Source organism: Armigeres subalbatus, unplaced genomic scaffold, assembly GCF_024139115.2.
Source record: "Armigeres subalbatus isolate Guangzhou_Male unplaced genomic scaffold, GZ_Asu_2 Contig1847, whole genome shotgun sequence".
NCBI lineage: Eukaryota > Metazoa > Arthropoda > Insecta > Diptera > Culicidae > Armigeres > Armigeres subalbatus.
The window spans coordinates 209,027-236,192 of record NW_026942669.1 but is presented as its reverse complement, the minus strand read 5'-3'; the positions used below and the strand labels follow the sequence as shown (position 1 = coordinate 236,192).

At 39.5% G+C, this 27,166-nt stretch overlaps 2 protein-coding genes across 14 annotated transcripts; both read right to left on the bottom strand.

Moving 5' to 3' along the window:
• LOC134203414 (regucalcin-like) lies at nt 1-2,918 on the bottom strand. Of its 5 annotated transcripts, none has more exons than XM_062678287.1 (4): nt 2,689-2,918; nt 951-1,116; nt 317-884; nt 1-255 (listed from the first exon to the last, which is right to left on the bottom strand). In XM_062678287.1, the coding sequence occupies exons 1-4, from the start codon at nt 2,761-2,763 to the stop codon at nt 57-59; spliced, it is 1,008 nt and encodes a 335-aa protein (XP_062534271.1). In that variant the 5' UTR covers nt 2,764-2,918; the 3' UTR covers nt 1-56. The 5 variants fall into 5 exon arrangements, with proteins under 5 accessions (XP_062534271.1, XP_062534272.1, XP_062534275.1 ...); XM_062678288.1 differs by having other exon boundaries at nt 2,629-2,768; XM_062678291.1 differs by lacking the exon at nt 2,689-2,918 and adding an exon at nt 2,657-2,675.
• Nucleotides 2,919-15,655: 12,737 nt separating this feature from the next.
• On the bottom strand, nt 15,656-20,025 carry LOC134203416 (regucalcin-like). 9 transcript variants are annotated; one of them, XM_062678292.1, is made up of 5 exons: nt 19,931-20,025; nt 19,437-19,550; nt 18,297-18,462; nt 17,208-17,775; nt 15,656-16,862 (listed from the first exon to the last, which is right to left on the bottom strand). In XM_062678292.1, the coding sequence occupies exons 2-5, from the start codon at nt 19,503-19,505 to the stop codon at nt 16,664-16,666; spliced, it is 1,002 nt and encodes a 333-aa protein (XP_062534276.1). In that variant the 5' UTR covers nt 19,506-19,550; nt 19,931-20,025; the 3' UTR covers nt 15,656-16,663. The 9 variants fall into 9 exon arrangements, with proteins under 9 accessions (XP_062534276.1, XP_062534277.1, XP_062534280.1 ...); XM_062678293.1 differs by having other exon boundaries at nt 19,955-19,971; XM_062678296.1 differs by lacking the exon at nt 19,931-20,025 and having other exon boundaries at nt 19,398-19,466.
• Nucleotides 20,026-27,166: the final 7,141 nt, after the last annotated feature.

Below are 27,166 nucleotides of genomic sequence, written 5' to 3'. Positions count from 1 at the left end.
TTCATGGAATAGCAAAATGTCGTATATTACCAAGCAAGGATAAAACGAACATATTTTTAATTCTGCAACAACATCTTCGTCATCGGTTTACCTCGAACACCTAAGCCGGTGACTTTGAATAGTGCTCCTGCCGGTGGACTTTGATTGTCTAACCGAGCCGTAGCGACAAACAGTTCATCCAGTTTTGGACCACCAAACGCTACTGTAGTAACGAATTTAGCAGGAATGTCAATCTCAAGTTCTACCGCCTTTGTTCTGAAACAGAAAAAATGAATATTAATGCTTGTAGATTAGAACATTCAGGGATCGTACGTACCTTGGATTGATCTTCTGTACTTTTGATCCACCCCACGTGGCTACATACAGATTTCCTTCTTCATCGTTCGTCATTCCATCTCCGAAGTAACCTGGACCTTCCCCATTGACTCGCCAGTCGTACAAAATGGTTTCATTTTGTAAATCACCATTCTCTAATACGTCGAACTCTTTAATATCTAAGGCACCGGTATCGATGTAGTACAATTTCTTAGAACTCTCATTCCATGCCAGCCCATTCGATATGCTGATTCTGTCTTTCACCATCTTGAATTCTCCGCCAGCTTTACCATCGAATCGGTACAATTTCCCTTCATGTTGCTGGAACGGATCACCTAAAGATTCGAGCTGCATTGTCCCGGCGTACAGCCGTCCCTTGGGATCTACTTTGCCCTCATTGAAGCGGACGTGTTTCTCTGATTCACCCAAATCGTACAATGTTTTAACGAGTGTTCCTTTCTCCGAACGACCATCCCATGTAACCAGAAGTAACTTGTTGCCGGATCCCACTACGTAGTTATTCGGTTTTCCTTTTACCAGAATGACCGGGGCTATAGGGTTGACGCCATCTTTTGTGATAAGAAATACATATTGAAATACATTAACAAGTCAACATGGCTATGGCATGTATCTACCTATTGTGCAGCTATAGGTTTTGTTCTCTGCGTAATCGTAACGTCTAATAGCGGCCACATTGATGTCCACGTAAAACAGACTTTGACTGTCTACATCCCAGACAGTTTTCGCACCAATAGTGGAAAGTGGCCCGGGCAGTTGATGTAATGTGTATTCTGCGGACATCTACAATCAAAAGTACGCAGTTTAGAAATAGTTAGCTAAATGGAATAGGTTAATAGAAGAAAAGATAAAAGATTGTCAATAGAATACCATCAAGAAAGGAAAATGGAGAAATTGAGAGAACAGAAAGGAAATTCAGAGGAGCCAGAGTTTTAGCTCGTCAAGGATACTCGGCTGTTTTAGTCCAAGAATAATACGAAGGGCTCTCTGATCGACGAAAGAGAGCAAGCTGCAGCAATCAGGACACCAGACGATGTATGAGTATGCGCGACTCGTCAGCTATTGGCTGTAATGCTGCGCAAGGATGGAAATACTCGTTTACGAGTATAAAAATTACTCTCTTCTGCCTACCAAAATCATCCCATTGCATTGTCGTGAAAGTTTGGAAAAAGCCTGTATTATATCCCATGTCCGAGTTACATGGGAACATTTCCGGAGGCCTGGTTGAAATTTCCAGAACCCCACTCGGGTCTCCAGTTAGCCTTGCCAGCAAAGCCAATCCGGAGATGGCGAGTTCGATTCTCGGTCCGTTATAAGATATTCTTGTGTGGGAAACATTCTTGACTCCCTAAGCATAGTGTATTCATTGTACTTGCCACACAAGAAAAATTCTCAATGAGTATTACTCATGCAATGGCGGGCATAGAAAAGCTTTCAATTGATAACAGAGGAAATGCTAATAGAATACTAAGTTGAAAAGCAGGCTAAGTTCCAGTAAGAATGTAGAGCCATAGAAGAAGAAGATGACAGTCAGTGCCCTAAGTGCTAAAAGTGGAACCAAAAACTTGAATGCTAAATCAATTTTGTCATTTTTGTAGAAGCCATTTTTTTCACAAAATCAATTCTATTATTTTTTAAGGTCAACTTTTTCAAAGAAGCCCATATCTTTTGGCGTACTGAAGGTCACGGGTTCGAGTCCCATCGAAGTAAAGTGGTTACCTCCAATACATTTTTTAAATCAAATAGATAGTGACGTGTTGATCACTGACCAGGACATTACTGTATTACATCAATTGCTACAATTTTAAGTTTGCTGTTTGGCCAAGATTTTTCGTTGATACTGGCATCTTACCATGTTAGAACATCGTTTTGACAATGATTCTGAACCATAATTTGCACGCCACTGCTGATCTGAGTTTTTGCTCTTAGCATCTATAGAAGACGCTGAGTATGTCCACATATTTCGAAGGAAGGTGGAAAGGCACCCATCAATGGGTGATTTAATCGCTCCATTAGAAACACAAAAATGCCTTTTAACCGCAATAATTTACGAACACATTTTCAGGCATACCTCAATTCGAATTTTCACTAGAATAACATTCAACTTTAACACCTTATTCCAACTACCACTCTGTAAGCAATAACTCTTAATTTTCAATCCAGCCAGACGGCTTAACTAAACAATCATCACTGGACGTGAGTGTCTCGTCTGCAGCTTTTAATGAGCCATTATCGCGCCAGCTCTGGGAGTCTAATTGGGTAACCTTTGACTGCGGTTTGGAACTGATAGGGTACCTAATGATTAAAATGCTGCTTTCCTTACTAATTGTTATTAATGCAGACGATGCCACTTACTGTGTCTATCAGCGACAAAAGTGCAACTAAAGTGATTGCGGTAGTTGTGGCTCTATTTTTGTAGTGTTCTGGCATCTCGTTACCTCTTTATTTACTTGTTGCGTTTATCTAACAACAAACACATTTATAGCACATCAAATAGAGTAACAACGAGAAAAGGGCAAGCACTTGAAACTCAATTTGGAAGCTAAAAACGATAACAGCTAAATGCTTATTCACCGTAGGTTGATATGAGAATGAACGATTGGGCATCATCGATCGATGGTCGATCGGATGAGCAATTGAACATCTGTGCCAATCGTTCCACGATTGAAAGTTTGTGTAGGTCACGTGTTCATCTCAAAGATCAGCCAAGCTTAGATTTCATCTTATCAATGTCGTACAATAAAAATAATAGCCATTAAAAGATGAGCTCGGATTCAAATAAATAATTTAAATAAAGACGCGATGTTCGCACGGTGTCTTTGTCCGAAGTGACTTATTTTCAAAAAAATCAGTATCTCTAAAACACCCACTACACGAAAGTATAGGCTTTCCTCTTTCATGCAGGTACATTTTAAAAATATTCTATCGGGGGTAATTTTTCCATATATTTTTATTAAATCGGCTATCATTTGAGATTTCTATGGAGTTTGCACCAAAAATTATGAAAAAAAAATTATTCTAGATCCCTCGATATAACATTTTAGTTTACCAACGATATGAAAGAGAACAACATATAGTGGTGGGTGTTTCAGAGGTACTGATTTTTGAAAAATAGTATTTCCCCATAAAGACCGTGTGATTTTATTTCGGGTTACATGTAGTTTTAATCTGCACTAAAAATCAAGAAGTCTATTTTTTAATCATTGAAAGAATGAAGAATATTCCGAACTATTGGTTTTCCATCTCTGAAGGCACCATAAATCTAAAACTAGCTGGTGTTGAAGAAAGGTCCTCCCTCATCCAGGACATGCGAATCGAAACTTGGTGAGAGAATTCCATTATATATATTTACCAAATTATATTGAAACTATATGATTATATACCAAAAAAATCATCAGGGCACCGGATTGAAGCGATTTGGATAGGAAGAGTGGAATCGCCAACTTCCTATTGTTAACATCTCGTGGATAAAAGGCGGATTCTTCTCCCCATCTATTGGGTCAATCTGGGAAACGAGGGCTATATGTACTAACATTCTTCTGGAAGGAGATTCTCTATTCATCCCGTGGATTCGCATAAGTGTCTCTGCTTATGGAACCACCCCACCCATTTTTGGCCCTTCATACAGGAGTTTGATGAAATACAAACAATAATATAATCATGATCAAATCGTTTGTCAGATATGGCCAGTGCTGGTTTTCGTACGGCCGAGTTGCCGAATAATATGCAATTAATTGAAAGACTATCTGTTCCCTTGCGAAATTTCCTATGTAGCCAACGTACTGAACGTGTGAACCTTTTTGATTCTGGACAACATGTCGCAAGGATTCACCCATCTGAAAACATTCTCGATCGGGCGCTGGGGCGCACACTTGCCTCTAGCCTTATGGAAGGTCCTTATCCGATCATCACAGTCGAGCAACTCCAGCCAGTGATCATCAGCCGTCTCGGCCGTGTGCTTGAGACAGGTGAAGGGACCTTCCAACAACGTTTCTCAGGCAAGTACGATCTCAATACGACCAGTTCAACGCTTCATCCAGCTGGAAATTGTTGCAACGTCATTGCTCGAAATGATGCGCAATTATTGTGCGTCTACTACCAGAATGTCAGGGGCTACGCACGAAAACGACGGATTTGAAACTACGATTGTCGGCTTGTGATTACGACATAGTAGATTTAACCGAAACTTGGCTACGGTCTGATATATGCAATTAAGAACTCTCGTCGGACTACACGATATTTAGTTGTGATCATGACCTTCAAATCGATCCGTATATATCTTCGGGATTTACCTGCGTCCAAAATCTGATCCAGCGCTTTACTCTGTCCATTTCGCCGCCGTTCAACGAGTTTCAGACATGTGTTTGGACAATGATATCATTCTACTGCTAGGGGATTCCAATCTCCCTTACCTACAATGGCGTTTCGACGACGATATCGACGGTTTGCTTCCCGTAAATGCTTTTACCGAGCAAGAAATTTCTTGCTCGCAAATCTCCGCCAGCGGTCTGGTGCAAATCAACTCCATTTCGAATAGTAATAGTAGAGTGCTTGATTTTGTGTTCACGAGCTCGTCGGACATCTTAGAAGTTTCTCAGCCAGCCTTGCCCCTCCTACGAATAGATGATTATCACCCGCCAGTGCTAATACAAATGGATGTTTGCAGTTTCGTACCCGCTCAAACTGAACGCGATCCAGATGCTATAGATTTCGGCGATGCGATCAACTAGAACCAATATCTCCAGGCGCCTTCTATCGATGGTAATGTTGTCTTGTTCTATGACAAACTGTATGAAATGTTTCAATTGATGGTACCTCGTCGCCGAAGTAATAATCACGGTATTAGCAGAAAGCCCTGGTGGAATGCTGAACTTCGTAACCAGCGAAACAAACTGAGAAAAGCGCGCAAAAGATTCTTCGCTAACAAAACCGAACAACCCCTCCATGTTTTGGAAGTTTGTGAAATCTCAGAAGACAAGAAACCAAATTCCGAAGACAGTGAATTACGGTAACGCTACTGCAACTACATCTGACAAGGCTGCGAACCTTTTAGCGGCATTCTTTCAAAGCGTATTCAATGCAACATCTCTGCCTCCAGCCCACGTAGCAGGCCTGCGGAACGTCCCAGTCAATGACATACGTCTTCCACGCTTTCAGTTCTCCCATCGTGAAGTGCTAAAGGCTCTTTGTGACCTTGACGTGTCCAAAGGCGCAGGAGTGGACGGCTTAACGCCCTATCTTCTGAAAAGCTGTGCTGAATCTTTCGCGACTCCAGTGCTACTGCTTTTCAATCTATCGATAAAAGACAATACGTTCCCGGAATTATTGAAAACTGCAAAAATGATGAGGAAGTAGGCGCAATGTTGACCCAAGTAACCAAAAGTTCCTTTACTATGTTGTCTTGGCAAACTCTTTGAATCAATGATCCACAAAGTCATATTATCAGCAACTAAACATGTAATATCGGAACACCAGCATGGTTTCGTTCCACATCGCTCTACTACGACCTATTGTATATTGTAAATACATATCTGATTAGCTTAAGCTAAGCGTGCATGACAGCAGTGTGCGCTGTGCGCTACACTGCTGTCAATTTCATTAAATCAATAAAACAGACCAGAAGGTCTTTCTAATCGATCACTCGACCTGAACACATCGTACACACTTAACCAGCATTTCAATGTTCGGTATTTTGTTTGCTGAGTTTCGACTGTAAAATTTCAGTTTTACTGAAATACTTGTATTTTGGTGGAGCTCCAAAGATTGTCAGTAATAAATTCCCGAGTTTCGGTAAAAAATTATGTTTATTGTTTTGACGTTTACTTATTTTTACTGAACTAATCATTAAATCCGTAAATTGCTGAACTGCACAAAAAATCGGTACAAATCAAAACAACACCACCGGTGAAAAATGAAAATTTGCCGATTAGTTATTAGAAAAATACTGAACGGTATTGTAGAGTCATTTGCTGTTGTTTACTTTACCATTTTGAAATTCATGTTGTCGGACACAAGTGATTTGACGATTTTCGAAAGTGCATAACAATCACTATCAAGTAAAAACAAAAAGTAATTGCCATATTTTGCTGTGATTCTAGTATTTGAGGGTAGCCTCCTGTCGGCTGTGGTAGACAGCATCCGACGGGGATACGCCACTGGCTGCCATCAGTATATCCGTTTTTTTTTCGTCAGATCGGCAAGGCTACCGCCGCTCCGGATATCTGGTCTTGCATGGTTTGCATCTGATCAGCGGGATTGTTGTCTCCCAGAACCAGTCTGTATAGATGCTTCTCAGGTCAAACACGTTCAAAAAGTAACATGACGCGGATAATATCTAGGCGGCGTCTAGCGAGGCCAATTCGATGCCCCGCTGCAGCATCGGCTTGAAACGCAGCGTCAGCGGGAATGGAACCTTCGTCATCCATGTCTTGAAATAATTCGTTTCCTCATTATTGAAGTAATGCCGTTTCATAATGAACGATTGCGGAGTGAGGTATTTGCCGTTCTCACGGGGAAGCCGCACACGGATCATAAATTTGTTATCATCAATCAATTTATCACAAAACCCCTGAAATTTCTCCATAGTACCTACTTATTTCCCTGCGAGGGCGCATTGATTAGATATACTGTTCAATCAGTAAAATATTTTCCAAAAAATAAATCCTCATTTACTGACTAACTCAGTCATGTTCACATAAACAAACTACCTTTATTACCGATTTAAATGTTTATTTGACATTTCTCGTTAATGCTGACAACTCGGTAATGTAAAATATTGCTGTTGAAATTACTGGGCGATCCGTAGTCCAAAAACTCAGTAAAATTTTACCGACTCCGGTAAAATAAAGTAGCTGTGTATTTTTATTATCTCCCGCAAAAACCCCAAAGTCTCGGTACATTTCGGTAGTGGTTTTACCGGACTTATTAGTGGCGACGAGGAAAAATTTTGTATTCGGTGCGGCAGCAGTTATACGGATAGTGAAACATTCCCGAATTTTGCTCCAATCACCGTCGGAAACACCATCGCTATTAACGACGGGCGGACTGTTTCGCCGCTCGCTTAACAGATATAGTGAAAAAAGGTGTAATCGAAGTGCTAATTAATGGGCGTCGTTTCAGTAGTGACAAAAGCACATTTGCTAACTGAACCACCATTTGGGTTTTTGGCGTGGTTTTTCCCGCAACAATAGAACCAAATTATTAAAACTTATTACGGTTTCTTTCTTTAGAAAGTGGTGTAAAGTGCTACAATTATATTCTAAATTATTAAGAGTGTTTCTTTTTATTTAAAACAGAAGTTCATCGTTCTGCACGGCGGAAGAATTGTGCCGCGAAAATCGGATTAATTAAGGGTCCACTTCTCGATTGATCGATTTATCGGGCACACTACGGACAGCAGGAGAAATTGAACAGCAGCCAAACCTTTGTTGCTGCGGCTTTTGTTTCACCCCGCCCGGGAGGTTTGATGTTTATTCGTGGCAACAGGTAAAAGTAGCGGATCAAAAGGGTGAGTAAAAACTTTTTGGTTTATGCCAAAATTATAGTAATTGGAATTAATTGAGAAAAGTGATTCCGTGAAATATTGATGATCGATTTTCTTTTATGACTTGTTTTGATTAATTGGTGATTTTACTTTTCGCTTATGCCAAAGAATAGGCGCGTAATCAAAGGTAATTAAAACGTAATAAATTTGCGCAAGAGAAGTGGCGTATTGAATGTAACAACTTGGTAAATATTCTTTTTGGTGATTTTATTTTTCGCTTATTCTAAGAAAAGCTGTGTAATTAATTAAAACTAAATTGGTGATTTAGCGCGTTAATTTTTATCAATTCGAAGCGCAGTGAACAATGATGCTTTTTGGCTTTATTTACTAGAACAAAAGAAAAAGAACACAATAGGAAAACAATATATTATTTATTCTGATTATTTGTCAGTGAACGTATTGAATGTATTGAAGCATTTCACTTATTGCAATTTTTTGTTGTATTACGACTTTGAGTGAACTTGTATTGTTTTTTTAGTTTTTGCTAAAATGTTGACTAATATGTCTTACATGGTAGCTCCCAATATTGAGCCCTACCGTAAGGGTCAATCATTTGCTTCTTGGATTAAACGTTTATCATGCCATTTCCGAGTGAATAAGGTGAAAGAAAATGAGAAAAAATACCAGATGTTACTTTTGGGAGGTGATTTTTTGTTCAATATGGCAGACAAACTCTTTCCTACAGATGAATTGTTGGAAGAACTTTCCTATGAAGTAGTAGTTCAAAAGCTTAAGGAGAGACTTGACAATAATGATTCAGTCTTACTCCACAGATATAATTTCAGTAGAATGGTGCAACAACCTGGCGAATCAGCCGGTGATTACATATTTTCGTTGAAAGTTCTTGCGGAAAATTGTGAGTTCGGTGATCAAAAGGATTACCTCATATTGGATCGCATTCTTGTTGGTCTACAAGATGGCTCACTTAAACATCGCCTTTTGACTGAAAATAACTTAACATTAGAACAGGCTGAAAGGATTATCGCTTCTTGGGAAATGGCGACTTATCATACAAAAATGTTGGCTAACAATAATGTTGACTCTGTGGCTTCAATAAATACCAAGCATCCATTTTGTTATCTGGATAATAAGGATTATAAACATAACTCGCAACTTGACTTCCAACAGTTTAGGTACCGTGATGAGTCTGCTAGTACATCTCATAGCCGAAGGAAAATTGATGGAAACCAACGGATGGTAGACCAGCGTATCTGTGATTACTGCGGACAGCGAGGACACGTGCGAAGAAGGTGCTTCAACATTAAGCGAGAGAAGAGCGATGAAGTCAAACATGTCGACATCCGAAAAACTGGTGTGATTCCGGATAGCTTGTCCCACCAACTGGATAGTTTGAGGACAATGGATTGTGGCTCGGATAACAATAAGGAAAATGACCTTGAATTGGAGTGTATGCGTATTTCTTCCATTAATTATTCCAGTAATTCATGTTTATTGGATGTATCTGTTGAACGTAATGTCATTCGAATGCAGATTGATAGTGGTTCTCCGGTAACAGTAATGGGAACAAATTTGTTCAACTCAAAACTCAACCTTCCCTTATGTAGAATGTCTAATCAACTGACTGTGATAAATGATTCCACACAAAACAAATCTGGTGAAATTGAGGTTGCAGTTGAATTGGATGGGGGACAAAAGAATTCAAATTTATTAGTGCCTTTTTGTGATGACCAGTTTATTCCTTTGCTGGATAAAACATGGCTGGATGATTTTTTCTCCAACTGGAGAAATGTTTTTGGCAATTCAATGCCTTTTAACAACTATTACAAAATTTTGGAAAAACAAAATGAAGCACTAATTGCAGTTGATCAAATTAAAATTGTTGATGTATTTGTCAATTATTTGAGTAAAGCTGTGTGTAATGCTGATAGTGAAGGAGATGATTTTACAATTACTAAAAAAGATTGTGACATTCCCTACAGTTGGAGGGAGAACATTTTTAAATTGTCGGTGTTTGATTCCAAAATTCAGTATACTCTTTCGTTGGTGATGAATTTTGCGAACCTTTTTTCGCGAATGGCTTCTAATATGTCAGCTCCCACAGAATATAATGAATATTGGAATAGTGAAATAAAGAATTTTCCTGATAAATCTTTGGTCAATGCCAGGGTAAACAAAAATAATATGCAAGAAATGATTGGCTTGGGAGAACTTATGAAAATAGAATTTTGGCGAATCGACAAATTTTAAGATATTTTGACGTGTGTTCTTTGTTCCATGACAAAGTGAATATACCGCAGACAATTCAAAAAATTTTAAAACTTTTATATGGCAGCAAAGTTGATGTTTTTGGAATAAAACGAACAGTGAAACACGCGGTGCACTTTGTTGGAATAAACACAAATTTTATTGTTGCTTGTGACGTCTATGCAAGTGTGGCAATAAATCCAAAACAACACATTATTATTAAAATTTTAAAAGGTAAACCTGCTACAAAACTTTTGGCAGTGAATAAATTCTCCAAAAAGGTGGAGGTAAAGTGGTTGATGGTAAACTAGTTAGAGCAAATCGGTTGAGGATAAGTGCCCGAAAAATGAGTGACATTTTTTGCGTCGTTTTGTGCGCACACACACACACACACACACACACATACACACACGCACACACAGACATCACCTCAATTCGTCGAACAGAGTCGATTGGTATATAACACTATGGGTCTCCGGGCCTTCTATAAAAAGTTTGTTTTTGGAGCGATCATATATAATGTGACCAGACGTTTTACAAATTTATTACTATTCATACAACCTTACAAATATTTTTCCAATTTTTTTTGGGTTAAAATCTATGCGAAATGCATTTTGGGAGGATCCACCTTCAAGCCAGTGACGCAATCCAGATAGGCGTCCCGCGTTTCGCAGGACGCTTGCTGGTCACATTAATCATATAGCCTTTACCGTATACTTAGTATACGAGAAAGGCAAAAAGTGCAGTGACCGATTGATTTTTACACATCGACAAGCCGCCATTACCGATCGTGGACAGCTGAATAAGAGTATTTTTTTTTTATAGAATCGTCTTCGATAGTATCGTACAGAGTTAAATTAAACTACATTCTTAATCCTAGTTTTAAAACAATGCTTAGAAATATTAAAATCAAACAAATCACATACAACGTTGAAATTTTTCAAACAGGAACTTGAAGAGCTGTGATACCCATAATTTGTCAAGCGCATGGGGACAGCGATGAGTGAAGCGTGCCATAACTTACGACTAGGAGCGATGAGTTGGGTCTCCGAGAGAAGATCAGAGCAATCTATGTATCCTTTGAGGATGTCGTGGACCAATAATCTGTTTTATTGTCAACCGTCTTCTTGACAAAAGTTCAAGATCCACAAGCTAACAGCGAGCAGGATAATCTGGTATATTTGCAGGGTCATTCCACGGTAACTGACAAAGTGCAAAACGGGTGAATGATTTTTTAATACATTCAATACGAATGACTTGCGAAGTGTGGTAAGGATACCATACAGGGGCAGCATACTCAAGAATGCTACGCACAAGGGCGCAGTACAGTGACTTCAATGCATATATGTCTGTAAACTGCGATGCATTACGACGAATGAATCCGAGAACTGCCCAAGCTTTTGTTGGAATATCGGGTAGTGTGCGACGCTTCGCTGTAGATCGTAGATGGTTAGGAAGCAGGCGCCAGTTAGTTGTAGTTGCTCTTAGGTATAGATTAAGGAAATGTTTGTTATAGATGATTGTATATACCCGTTGTGTTTGAATAAAAGAGAGCTGCAGCTGCTGGCAGAAGTATCAGTCAGTAGCCTGCCGTGGTGTAGAGAGGGAACTCTAGTGTTTTGTTTTGTTCTTCGTGAGGGGGTTCTCTTCTTTTGCCCAACAGCTTTAGCAGTAATTATACAAATATGCTCATTGAAACGCAGTCTAGAATCCATTACGACTCCCAAGTCTCGGATTGAAGCAACAAGGTCCAGTTCCATTCCATCGTTGGTATAGGTATAGGCGAAGGTAGTTGAAGATAGGCATCGGCAGAAAGTGTTCACCTTGCACTTCTTGATGTTAACGCACATCCCATTTTCATCGCACCAACGGAGAAGTTCATTAGGGCCCATTTACAAATTACATAACGCTTTAGGGGGTGGGAGGGTGTCTGTCCGAGCGTTACGGCCCATGCAAATTTTAGAACCCTTCCATACAAAACACGTTACGAGGGGGTGGGAGGGGGTTGAAAATGATATATTTTAGCATTATGTAATTTGTGAATGAATCCATTAATGTCCGTCTGCAGAGCAACGCAGTCTAGTAATGATTTGATCACTCTGAAGATTTTGAAATCGTCGGCAAACAGTAGTTTTGCAGATGAGATTCGAAGGCTTAGGTCGTTTATGTAGAGAACGAAAATTAAAAGCCCTAGCACACTGTTTTTGCGGAACACCCGAAGGAATGTTGAAGGCCTTGGATCGGGAAGAGTTTGTTTCAACGTAAGCTTTTCTGCCAGTCAAATAGGATAAAAGCCAGTCCGGTACCCAGTCTGAAAAGCCCATGTGTCGCAACTTATTGATGGCATGATGATGTGGTATGCAGTCGAACGCTTTCGAAAAGTCGAAATAAATCGAATCCACCTGATTTCGCCGTTCGATTTCACGGAACAGCACGCTAGAGTAACATAACAGGTTGGTCGTAATAAGTCCGGTAAAACCACTACCGAAATGTACCGAGACTTGGGGGTATTCGCGGGAGCTAATAAAAATACGATGTGTTGTGTTCGAGTGATCGATTGGAAAGACCTTCTGGTCTGTTTTATTGATTTAATGAAATTGACAGCAGTGTAGCGCACAGCGCACACTGCTGTCACGCACGCTTAGCTTAAGCTAATCAGATATGTATTTACAATATACAATAGCTCTTCCCCCTTCGGAAAGAACAATAATTCAGAATGAACAAATATTCATTATGAAACATATTCGAACTTACTTCTACTCTAGGTCTATTAGACCGCCAAGGTAGGCCAGAAAGCGCTACCAGTTCTGATGGAAATTTTCTTTTCCTACTCATATTTCTATTTAATAACTGAATCACTTCCGATAGCGTTGGGGTCTGTCTCGCGCTCAGATCTGGTAACTGCCAGAAAGTGTCGTCATATACGGATGCCCTCGTGGATTCTGCGGTAGTCAGTAACGGCCGACCAGCCACGGATGTGTCGTCGTCAGTCAGTAGCGGCCGACCAGTCTCGACCACACGCATCGATCGCCTTGGCATGCCGCGTCCATCATTAGCGAGTCTTAGTTGAGTGAGATGGACGTTGGTTGTCGCTTCGCTTTCAATCATGATCTGTAATGAGTTATTAGAGACATGTTTACAGACAAATGCTTTACTCAGCTTTTTGCGTACATGCTGCAAGTTATGCCTCCTAAAGTTAATCAAACAGACTAACATACACTTATGATATGATTTTTCTGAAGGAAAACTGTCCTCCAATGTCAAGTTATAAGGAAACAAACATAAATTTGTTAGGTCTTGAAAGCTCAACTTGTATCTTTTGCATAGAAGACCATTGTCAAGCAACATAACGCCTAGCATTCCAAAACTAGCAATAAGTTTAGTAAACTTTGCAACAAATTGCATTCGACGCAGAATCCTTTCCCATTGTTTCCTATTGAAAATTGGTCAGGTTGTACTATGGGATCGGAAGTTATGGCCAAAATCCATGTTTATACGTAAAAATCACGTAAAAAATGTCGCCCATTTTTCGGGCACTTATCCTCAACCGATTTGCACGCAACAAATTTCATCCGACGCAGAATTCTTTCCCATTGTTTCCTATTGAAAATTGGACAGGTCGGACTATGGGATCGGAAGTTATGGCCAAAATACAAATTTATACGTAAAATTGCGTAAAAATGTCACTCATTTTTCGGGCACTTATCCTCCACCGAGTTCCTCGCAACAAATTGCATTCGACGCAGAACCCTTTCCCATGGTTTCCTATTGAAAATTGGACAGGTCGGACTATGGGATCGGAAGTTATGATCAAAATACCTTTTTTGCCTTTCTCGTATACTAAGTATACGTAAAGGCTATATGTTCGCTATACGTAAAGGCCAGGAGACCCATAGTGTTATATACCAATCAACTCAGCTCGACGAATTGAGGTGATGTCTGTGACGCAGTATACTGCCCCATTGTTTCCTATTGAAAATTGGTCGGATCGGACTATGGGCATGGAAGTTATGACCAAAATACCTTTTCTTATAAAAAAGCGCGTAAAAAAGTCTAGCTCATTTTCAATGCGCTTACCCTAAACGGATTTCCTCACAAGAGGCTGCATTCGACGCAGTATCCTGCCCCATTATTTCCTATTGAAAATTGGATGGATCGGACAATGGGCTTGGTAGTTATGGCCAAAATACTTTTTCTTAGGAAAAAGCGCGTAAAATTTTTTAGCTCACTTTTAATGCACTTACCCTTAACCGATTTCCTTCCCCTTTCCAGGTTGCATTCGCAGAGGAATCTTGTCTCATTATTTCCTATTGAAAATTGGCCCGATCGGACGATGGGCTCAGAAGTAATACCCAAAATACTTTTTTTTTACCGCACGAGAAAGGCATCATCACCGCTAGGTGGATTAATCTGGGTTTTTTTTATTTTTACACACCGACAAGTCACCATAACCGAGGGTGGAAAGCAGTGCACTATTAAACTGAGGCACGATGGGGCCGTGACCAACTAAATTGAAAAAAAAATAATTCCTTGTACGCTAATATACAAGCTATAATTGAAAAGACTAATTTCACCAAATTAATTTTTGGATGAATTTTCGAAGTAATTCCTGCAAGAATTCCGAGGTATTTAGAAATTTCTTCGGAAAATACAATAGGAGTTGCTTCGGGAGTCTTCGGAATTCTTCGAAAATCATTTCAGGTTCTCCTTTGAAATGTCTTTTGAAAGTTCTTTCAAAAATGATTTCAGCAATCATTCAGGAATCATTCAGCAATTCCTTTATAAATTTCTCCAGTAATTCATTCGGAATTTTATTCCCTACGTATTTCTCTACAATTCCCTTACGGTATTCTTTGAACTCTTTCGGGTTTTCCTTTGTGAATTTTATCGGATATTACTTTAGAAAGTCCTTCCAAAATTCTTTCAGAAATTTCAATTGAAAATACATTCTTTAATTCCTTTACAAATTCCTACGAGAATTTATTTAGATATTTCATTAATATATTTCAACTGAAATAATTTCAAAAGAATTCCTGAAATAAATTCCAAATGTTTTTTTAAGGAATACAGGAATAATTTTAAAAAATCGAAGTAAATCGTAAAGGATTTTCCGAAAGAATTCCCGAATTAGATTTCGATATAATTTTTAAAGGAACTTCCAAAAAAATCTAATGAGATTCTTAAAAAAAATCTCTTGAACGCATATTTAAAAGAGTTCCTGAGGGAATTTAATAAAGTCCAAATTTCCTTCAGGAATTCTTTCTGAAATTCATTAAAAAAATATTTGGAATTTCCTAGAACTTCGTTTTTAAATTTTTGAAGGAATTCCTGGAGAAAATATAAAAAATTTGAGAAATACTGGAATTTCCGGAGAAAAGATTGTCCGAAAAGTTGATTCAGAAGTATAAGATTGTTAGTGTCGTGTCTATTCGCGTGACTAACATCAAGTTTGCATAGACCAGTGCATGATGACGTAAGTTGAAAGTTGACAGAGCTTGTTTACAGGGACTTAGTCTCTGTATAATATCTTTAACACTGGCTGTGATAAGTTTGACGGAGAGGCAACCATACAGGTTCGCGTGGTGAAATGTAATTGAATTTTTATTTGGTAACGATTATTCTAAGAAGCTTATTCTAGGGGGAGGTACTTAATTCGGTCTACATACATAATTCCAAGACATAGTCGACCAATCGCATACAATTTCCGTATGTGCTGGTGACGAAGGTTACCAAAAGAAATATGCAAGAATGTTGACGGTATATATACCATATATGGTTTTGCCTTTCTCGTACAACAAAGTTGTACCAGAATGCTATAATTTCAATCCGAAAGGCAAATTTTGATAGGAGTCTCGGAGATCCATAGTGTTATACACCAATCGACTCAACTCGAAACACTGAGCAAATGTCAGTCTGTGTGTGTGTAGCTCCGGGATTTTTTTTCTGTTAAACGCGTTTCATATAAATAGAAGGACTTGACCGATTCGAGTGCAACTGGTTTCATTCGACGGAGAAACGCTCCATACAGTGGATTTATCTTCGCTCATCTATATATTCCACTATCTATACTTTGAATCATAAATCAATTTACTCCTGGCGCAATTCATAACTCTCATAGTTGAGTAATTTTTAAGCAGCATGATATTATCGCATCAAAGGTTTTAACCGCCAAAATGTAGGCAATTAACCATACATGTATTTACCATACTAAATCGAATTCAACATATTGAAAAAAACAGACCAATTTTCTGGCTACGCCACTGATCATGCCCAAGGAGTCGAGAATGTTTCCCACCCGAAAACATCCTAGAATCGAGAATCGAACTCACGATCTCCGGATTGGCAATCCTACGACTTGCTCGCAAAGCTACTGGAGATCGCTAGTGCGAGCAGGGGCATTCGATAATTATTGAAATGCCACTTTCAAGTTGAATTTAAGTTTAATTCTCCAAATGAGACAGATCCTAAGCACATTATAATTAACGGCAAATTCATTTATTTTGACAACATGTTTGAGAGTGAGAACGAAAGATTAATCTGATTTTGAACAGTAATTATTTCATTACCGGAAACTTGTCTAACTCAATTCGTTAATATCATTTTGTCCATTGGTTTTCCTCTGGCACCTAATCCAGTGATTTTGAAAAGAGCTCCGGCTGGCGGATCCTGGTTGCCAGTGTGGGCAGTTGTAACGAACAGTTCGTCCATGTTTGGGCCACCGAAGGCTGCAGAAGTAACTTGTTTAGCCGGAATTGCAATCTCCTGTTCGATTTTTTTCGTCCTAGAAATATAGAATCGATTTGTAAAATAATTTCTATTTTTTATCGCGCCTACGTTAATTTTCCATCCTATTTAAAATGAAAAGAATTTTCAAAGGTAATCAACATGCAGTACTCAACTGAAGCTAATTTATTTATGTAGGTATTTCGTCTGAATGTGTGTGAGACATGCTAGATGCTATCGTCCTTCACTTCTTACACAATGAGTTGAAATCTTATCAACATCTGTCGGTGAGTTAAGAAATTAGCTTCGTAATCGTGACGTGAAAAATAAACGAATCATTTTTTCATTTTTTGTTTTTGATGGGGTGAAAATGGAAGCTTTGTAATGAAGAACCTATACATACTTCAGATTAATCTTCAATAGTTTTGAACCGCCCCATGTAGCAACGTACAAATTGCCATCAGTATCGTGGGTCATGCCGTCGGCCACAAATCCCGAGTTTTTGCCTCCCACTTGTAGATCGTAGAAAACGGTTTCATTCTGCAAATCTCCATTCTCCAGTACATCAAACTCCTTTATGTTCAATGCAGCGGAGTCAATGTAGTAGAATTTGTTACTTTTCTCCGGCCATGTTAAACCGTTGGAAATGCTGATACCAGCTTTCAGTTGATGAAACTTCCCTCCGGCCTTACCATCGAATCGGTACAGTTTGCCTTCTTTCTGTTGCATGATATCACCAAGGCTTTCCAGTTGCATTGTGCCGGCGTACAAGCGGCCCTGAGGATCAACCTTACCATCGTTGAAGCGCACATGTTTCTGAGAGTCGCCCAAATCATACAGGGTTTTCAGAAGCGTTCCTTTATCCGATCGGCCGTCCCAGCTGACGAGGACAATTTTGTTGCCCGTGCCTAATACGTATTCACTGGGCTTCCCCTGGACCAGGATAATAGGAGAAATCGGGTCGACTCCATCTAGAAAACGGATTTTCAGCGTAATTTGTTCCTAATACTAACGACACACTGGTAGTGGTCGTAGCATGGCACAATAGTCTTGAGTGTTAATCCAATTATTGTTTTTATCAAGAATAGCTTTGAAATTATTTTCTTGTCGCCTTTTACAATAGTACACATACCACATCCCAAGTAACATTTTAAGTTTTATAACACTCTTGAAGACCATAATTTACTCTTCAAGAGTGTTATAAAACCATTATAAAACCAAAATGTTACAAGGGATGTCTGTATAATGTATAACCCGGGACCGACTTGCGATTTAGGCGTAACTTATTTGGTTAACAAACATTAGAATGCAAATTCCTGAAAAAAAAAAACGATGTGTACCCAAAAGATTGAGCTTTTCTTTATCATACAAAGGAATAAGTTCAGAAAAAAAACCGTTTGCATTCTACGGAATCCATAAAACGATATTTGATAACAAAATAAGTTACACTCAAATCGCAATGTTATATGTAAATTAATATATGTATATTTACCAATTTTTGCACTGTACGTTTTGTTTTCTGCATAGTCGTACCGAAGAATTTCAGCTCCGTTTATATCTACGTAATACAGACTTTGGCTGTCTACATCCCAAACTGGCCCCTCACCTAAGTAGGAGAGAGGACCTGGAAGTTGTTGAACTCCGCATTCCGCAGCCATCTATAGATCAAGAAATTTAAAAATTAGATTAACTTAAATTAATTCAAAACTGTTCATTTCATATTGTCGTTTTCCCCTTTCGTGGGTCATACTAGGTCGTAGTGGAACATGGTCTGCCTGCCAACACGTTAGAGTACACTTCATAAATACAAAGAAAGTTTTTCTCCGGATTGTTTCTCTCCCAAAAACTTTCTAGGAAGGATCAAGAATATGAGGTTGTTTGGGTTGCAATTAATATTTTTTTTTAATTGAAAAGTGGTTAAAATGGGAAAAAGTTGCCCTAAAATATAATAGTACGTTCAGATTATGAGCTATATCACTTGATATAGCGAATCTTGACATGAGATGCCATATGCATTATTTCCAGTGAAAACTAGATGTACAAACACTGATGTCAATATGCTGTATATCAAGTAATATAGCTCATAATCTGAACGTAGTCTAACGCTATACGTGGCTATACCTTACATCGAAATAACGATTCTGATCATATAACATGCTGTTTTTCATGCGGGTTGGTATGTTAGAAAGTAAAGAAAGAAAAATAAATTCAACCTAATAACATCATTTTTCCACTCTTGCACTGAATATATTTTCAAGATCCGTAGTGACTTTCAATAGATTAGCAAAGTTTGAATAATTACACTGTTGCACTTCAAATTATGTGCTACTCTTCTCATGTATGAAATTGAATAAATATCATCTGGCAAATATTCACTAACAAGTGGAAATCCAATCTTATGTCGAGCAATAAATCTTTCTGACTTTCAGCAGATTGAAACATTCAACGATTCAACTATTCCCATGTCTTCATTTGCATTTAACATCTCATCCACTAAGCTGTCTTATCTTGCTGACAATAACCTTTATTACCTATGCGGAGATAAACCTTTAAATAACACAAGCGTTAATAGGTCCGTCTGTCTACTAGGTACCTTTGAAATAAATCACACCGCATGCAACACGCCACTTACACTGCCTATCAGGGTGAACAGCCACAATGCAACTGATACTACGGTCATGGCATATGGCAGCAGCGACATTGCGTTGTATCGTCTTTTACGTATCGTATCGCGAACAATCAGTGACTAAAAAGCGAACATACCTTATGTTAATGTACTAGTCTTCTTTAAAAACACTAAATTAATATATCGGAGGCTATTTTTAAACTGGACACATAATTGAAAAAGAAAACTGTTTGATCATAAAAATATCCGTGCAAATTTTTTTTCTTCAATTAATCAATAGAGCATGTTACTTAAGATGAAACAATATTTTTTTTGGGTTTTTTTTTTCTATAAAAGTTTTGATATATTTGATTATTATCCTTGATATTTTTTGCTAGTTTTCTTCTAACTTCTGATTTTTATTGCTATTTCAGAACAGATTGTCTTTATCATGTAACATTTAATTTGCTGCCCACAATATCAGCCTTTGTCACTGATAAATCTACAGCGCGCGAACCCACACAACGAGAATGGATGTCGAATACCACAGATTGATCAATGATCGCGATGTCGCTTAACCGAATTAAGCACTTAGATACGTATACACAGATCGCCGATCAAGAAAGTACTGAATCGCTCGATCAGCGTGCAAACGTTTGTATATCTTCGACGATGGAAAGAAATACGGTTCTGTTCTTGATTCGAGACGACCTTGATTGGATGCTTGTTTGCAAGAGTTTTTCTTATTCTTGTCTGTATGCTTCGATATCGTGAACGTGATGAATTTGATCACCGCAAAAAAACTAGATTATGACACAACAAATAAGAAGGTGTTGCACGTGAATAAAGTTATTACTTACTTGGATTGATAGACGGGAAAAGATTCAACCTGTTTGATTATGCTCGAATCAGGTTCGCATTTTTTTTTTAATTTTGGCGAAAAAAGCGTTAAGTCTAAGCTTAAGTCTTATAATAATGTTTCACTTTTTTGTAAGTTGGTTGAAAGTTGAATAATCTTAGAATTATGACTAGATTGAAGAAAGGACCGCAATCGTTTATGGCGAAACTGAAAGCGCAAGCACCCAACAAACAACTTAAAATTTAATTCAACACCATGTTTTTGTGTTGAAAAGCGCAGTATTATCAGCTTCAGGGTTTTGTTATATTTTTACTAAATTTTATGTTATTTTCCTATGTCCAATCCGATCTAATCAAAATCCAATCCAAATCCAATCCAACCCAAATCCAATCCAAATCCAATCCAAATCCAATCCAAATCCAATCCAAATCCAATCCAAATCCAATCCAAATCCAATCCAAATCCAATCCAAATCCAATCCAAATTCAATCCAAATCCAATCCAATCCAAATCCAATCCAAATCCAATCCAAATCCAATCCAAATCCAATCCAAATCCAATCCAAATCCAATCCAAATCCAATCCAAATCCAATCCAAATCCAATCCAAATCCAATCCAAATCCAATCCAAATCCAATCCAATTCCAATCCAAATCCATTCATTTCATTTTTTCATTTATTTAGTCTACATCTAAACAGATAACACTGAATCAACGATTTGACACCACAATACACGGTTCAAGATCGCATCTCTCCATGCTCGAATACGCCCCACGCTCGCCAAGTCGTTTTGCACCTGGTCTGCCCATCTCGCTCGCTGCGCCCCACGTCGTCTCGTACCTGTGTGCCATGAATTTATAGTTATATCAAATCTTGGTTGGCAGTGTGTAGTATGCATAATATATATAGGTGGTATCTACTTTATCGACCTTACGGCTTTCGTGATACGCCATACGCAACCGCGCCAACGCGGCATTATTTGAATTAAGCACAAGCAGGCCATGACTTACAACATGCTCGAAAAAGCAACTAGTTTTCCCTCGACCAGTTACGGATGACATGTGAGTACCATTCAATCTCTGATATCTATCCTATCCCGTTTGGCTGGTCCGTTTCCCATGATATGAGGCCACACAGTACCTGCCGGATCGGAAGCGAACACCATCTTTGCAGGGTTGCTGTTCGGCATTCTTGCAGCATGTCCTGTCCATCGTACCCTTCCGGCTTTAGCTATACCTTCTGGATACTGGGTTCGCCGTGGAGCTGGGTGAGCTCGTGGTTAATTCTTCGCCGCCACACACCGTCTTCTTGCACACCGCCAAAGATGGTCCTAAACACTCGTCTCTCGAATACTCCGAGTGCTTGCAAGTCCTCCTCGAGCATTTTCCATGTTTCTTGTCCGTAGAGGACAACCGGTCTTATTAGCGTCTTGTACATGACACATTTGATGCAGTGGTGAATCTGTTTTTGACTGCAGTTTTTTCTGGAGCCCGTAGGTAGTAGACTTCCACAGATGATGCGCCTTCGTATTTCACATTGTTGTTAACCGTTAGCAAGGATCCAAGGTAGAAGAATTCCTCGACCACCTCGAAGGTATTCCCGTCTATCGTAACTTTGCTCCCCAGGCGGGCCCTTTGTCTTCGATGCATTCACCCAGGGCCGGATTTAGCCGGAGTGAGGCCCCGGGGCCGACGGTATGTGGGGGCCCCAAAATGTCCAAAAAAGGTTGGTTTTGGTACATAAGATTTGTGGGGGCCCGGGGCCACGCCCCCCCCCCCCTAAATCCGGCCCTGCATTCACCACCAGTCCAACTTTTGTTGCTTCACGTTTCAGGCGGGTGTACAATTCTGCAACCTTTGCAAATGTTTGGCCGACAATGTCTATGTCACTCGACTTGAAGTCGAGTCAAGTACGAGACACTGAAGATGGCCTTACTGTTGAGGTCGAAATACGTATCTGTCAAGATATAATTAAGTGGTGAAATTCAATGGGCTTGTACAAACTCGTCTTATGACAAGTAAAGACATTCCACTAAAAAGCTCAAAATAATTTTCTTAACAGTGACTTGCAGTTGAACGGCACAATTTACGATCAAGAACCATGATACTCATTCAGCTCTTGTAGAATTAAATACAGAATGTTATGCTGAAAACCGCGAGAAGATTGGAGTTTATTAGGCAAAGATATTAGCATTTTACTGGAGTGTTGTAGGGGTGAATTTATTTCTTTTCAAAGGTAAAAGAAACGAAATTTGCTCAAACCCCACTTCAGAGAAATGCTTATAACTTAGCCGGGCAAACTCTAATCTTCTCGTGGTTGTCTGCATAACATTCTGTATTAAATTCTTCGAAATCTGAATGAGTATCATAGTTCTTCGTCGAAAGTTGTGCCGTCCAACTTGCAATTCACTGTTTTTGGATATTTCTGCATACATTTTTGCATATAAACTTCCAACGAGTTTAGCACCGCCCAAACGTTGACCGATTTGGCTGAAATTTTGTCCAGAACATCAGGGCATCAAATAGAACCGAATAAGAGGACGGCCCATCAAAAAAATTTTGACAACTGATCTGCATGGAGCAAATTGTCACTTTTACTTAAGGTTGGTATCGTGTTCAAAAGAAATTTCTTTTTCTATCTCAATCACATGTTAAATTCCGTTTACTGAATCGGAAAAGTAAAGAATCGAAACAAAATTCTTTCAAAATTGGAATTTGTAAGGTTCCCACGCAAAGTAATGGGAGCTGTCACTTTACTTTCGGAAAAATATTCTGCTCGATTATTCCGTAAGTACAAGTGACATTTTGCTCCATGCAGATCAGTTGTCAAAATTCCGCTTGGTAATATTGAACAAAATTCCGTAACCTCTCTACTTTTTAAGTCGATACTGGCCTTTACGGAATAATCAAGCAGAATATTTTTCCGAAAGTAAAGTGACAGCTCCCATTACTTTGCGTGGGAACCTTACAAATGCCAATTTTGTTTTTTGTTCTTTTCATGTGGATACTGCTGTAAGAATTTTGTTTCGATTCTTTACTTTTCCGATTCAGTGAACGGAATTTAACATGTGATTGAGATAGAAAAAGAAATTTATTTTGAACACGATACCAACCTATTCCTGGTAAAGGCCAGTATCGACTTAAAAAGTAGGGAGGTTACGGAATTTTGATCAATATTACCAAGAGGAATTTTGACAACTGATCTGCATGAAGCAAATTGTCACTTTTACTTACGGAATAATCGAGCAGAATATTTTTCCGAAAGTAAAGTGACAGCTCCCATTACTTTGCGTGGGAACCTTACAAATGCCAATTTTGTTTTTTGTTCTTTTCATGTGGATACTACTGTAAGAATTTTGTTTCGATTCTTTACTTTTCCGATTCAGTGAACGGAATTTAACATGTGATTGAGATAGAAAAAGAAATTTCTTTTGAACACGATACCAACCTTAACCCTGCACGCTAACTTGAAATAACCCAGTGACCGGGTCATTTGTACCTGGATTTTTGCGTTTGGGGAAATTGTTTTCTTTAACATTTTTTACACAATAATAATTTTCTGGAGCGAAAATAGCTGGGTACCGGTTACCCAATTTTTTTCGCTTGTTCGGTTACTCAGATTTGAGTTTAGGTACTAGAACCCAAATTAGAGTAACCACGGCCGAATCTGGGTCACTTTGACATGATTCTGGGTAGGTCCAGGTTAGCGTGTGTATACTTTGTGCAGGGGAATGAGTAAAACACATTTTTCTGTATTGTTAGTTACCGATCGCTTCTCGCGCTATAAACACGTTTATTAATCGTTCAGTATAATAAAAGACATAGTTAGTGCATTCCGCGTGTGTTCTGTATTTATTCCACTGGCCACTCCGAATCCCCAGTGTCCATCTTATTCTGCTGCATGTTCGATTCGTGGGATATCGATGGAGCACAAAGGCTACAGATTTGTAGATCAGGCAACTGACTCCATTGTAATCAGCAGGGATGCTCGTTTCATTGAACGCAAAATGGGACATCGTCTGTTGAATTCCCAATTGCGGAAACAACGAAGAGCAAGAAGCAAGCAAAGGAAGACATTCAGCCAATCCCGTTCCAGGAGAAGGGCGTTTCCGAGGAAGAACAAGAAACAGAGGAGGAGGATGAGTTCAGTACTCCAGCCCGAGAGCCAAACGAAGTACCGGGTACGATTCGACGATCAGCACGGCGGAATCGAACGATTCCGAAGCATCTTGAGGACTACCTACTGGAATACGCAGTTGGTATAGCGGCATGGGTAGTTGAGGAACCGGACAACTATAAAGAGGCTCTTAAGGTTCCCAAATGGTACAACGCAATGGAAGATGAGATGTATTCATTACAGCGGAACGGTACTTGGGAGTTAGTAGAGTTACCTCCAGGGCGAAAATCTATCGGGTCAAGATGGGTGTTTAAGATAAAACGAAACCAAGAAGACAAAGTAGTGAAGTTTAAAGCTAGGGTTGTAGCTACAGTCAGAAGAAAGCAGACATCATGCACGCGTATAAAAAAGGATGAGATTGAGCAACGACTGCTACGCGCACATAAAATTTAGCGCGCGCGAGTCTCACGAAGTTTGTGTACCTCACATTAACATTGGTGAGTCGCATTGAGACATTTCAATGCGATCAGCTCATGCGCTGTTTGCCATGGCAAACCTTTACAAACAACAGCGGAGATGCGTAAAACAGCTTGGGCGGGAAATTTTCATTCAATAATATCGTCGCCTTAGTAACGCCAGCTATGCATTCCTAGCGCATGAGATGAGTCTCATGAGACGTACATTGAGACACGCTCACTTAGTTATTTTATGCGCGCGCTAGCTTCTCTCGTCGCATTGAATCGGTGCTACGTGAGCTTTTGTAGCTCATGGCACACTGTCTCATCCATGTGTACACGAGAATTAAGAGACTCTGGAAGAAAGGCATCGATTTCGAGGAAATGTTTGCGCCTGTTACTCGACAAACTACCATACGAACACTTCTCTCTGTTGCAGCTAGAAGAAACCTAGTCGTACAACACCACGATATTAAGACGGCATACCTCAATGGAATTCTTGAAGAAGAAGTTTTTATGCGACAACCACCTGGCTTCGCAGTCCAGGGCAAGGAGAAGTTCGTCTGCCGACTCAGGAGGAGCATATACGGTCTTCGGCAGTCTGCTCGCTGTTGGCATAAAAAGTTAGACGAAGTTCTGACTAAATATGGATTTAAACATTCTGTCGCTGACCAGTGTTTGTACACAAAAGCTACGGGTATAGACAAAGTGTTCCTGATAATCCACGTAGATGACATCTTGCTCGCAGCAGCAGCGGAAGATACTCTGAAGCTTGTTTACGACAACTTGAGCGAAGAATTCGAATTGACATGCTTGGGTGAAATTCAACATTTTCCACATGTATGTCCACAAGGCTTTCAATTTCAACAGTTGTTCGTGGAAGTTTAAAAATGTCCTTAGAGTGGGTGTTATTTTCCCTCCTTAGCTTGAAACTAATATTGTGTCGCCAGCACTAAATTGTATTCCGACTTCCGACGTTTTACTTCCGAACTTACTTCCGACATCACGAACAAAATTTGAATTTGCTATCAAAACATTGTCGGAAGTGTGGAAATCGACTTCCGAACCTCAATTTGGTGCCAGCGACGTTGTCAGCGACAAAACAAGCTCGATTTTGTGACAGATAACACCGTGCAGTGCTGCATATTTATTTTATTTTTCCGTGTGAATCTCGTCGGAAGTGCGCCTTGCTGCCAGTTCATCAGCGTCATATAAACAGTTTTGGTCTAAATGCACAATATTGAATATTCTGTAAGTAATCACAATCAGCTTTCAAATACAGTTCACCTTGAAAGAAGAATGGGCATTAAACTTTGATTCGCTTTTAAAATACAATGTCATTTTCATTCCTAGTACATTACTCACAATTTTGGGAAAATATTCTAATTCATTCTAATTCATTCATTTAATGTATGTTATTTTCATTGATTGAATGGAAAACTAGATGAAAATGTTCCAAGTTGGAAAGTAATTCCATTTGCGAAAGGGTCTCTGGTGTAATATTTCCCTTAGCGATAACAAGAAAAAACTCTTCGGAAATTAATGTCTAACATTGTTGTTTCCTCAAAATATACAAAAAAGGAGGACATTTCAGGGCAAAAGGAGGACTTCTGATTTTTTTTTCGAAAAAGGAGGACATGTCCTCCTTTAGGATACCATATGGTCACCCTAGATAGACGTTGGAAGATGATCTGGGATACCACTTGGTGGACGGCATTAAGGATGGTGTACGCTCTAAAGTTCTCACACTCCAGCTTGTCGCCTTTCTTGTAGATGGGGCATATAACCCCTTCCTTTCACTCCTCCGGTAGCTGTTTAGTTTCCCAGATTCTGACTATCAGTTTGTGCAGGCAAGTGGCTAGCTTTTCCGGACCCAACTTGATGAACTCAGCTCCTATACCATCCTTACCAGCTGCTTTATTGATCTTTAGCTGTTGGATGGCATCCTTAACTTCCCTCAAGGTGGTTGCTGGTTGGCTTCGTCCGTTGAACAGACGTAGTCATCTCCTCCGCTGCCTGTTCTCTCAGTGCCATTCAAATGTTCCTTCCGTCATTATCCCTGCACATTTCGACTTGCAGCACGAGTTTTTTGCGGGATGCGTTGAGCGTCTGATAGAAGTTGCGTGTTTGTTGAGAACGGCACAGCTGTTCCATCTCATCGCAATCCGCTTCTTCCAGGCGGCGTTTCTTCTCTCGAAAAAGGCGGGTCTGCTGTCTCCGCTTTCGTCTACCACGTTCTGTCGGGTACCTTGCTGCAGAGCAACCGCCAGCGCTGCGTCCTTCTCCTCCAGAATCTGTCTGCACTCTTCGTCGAACCAATCGTTCCG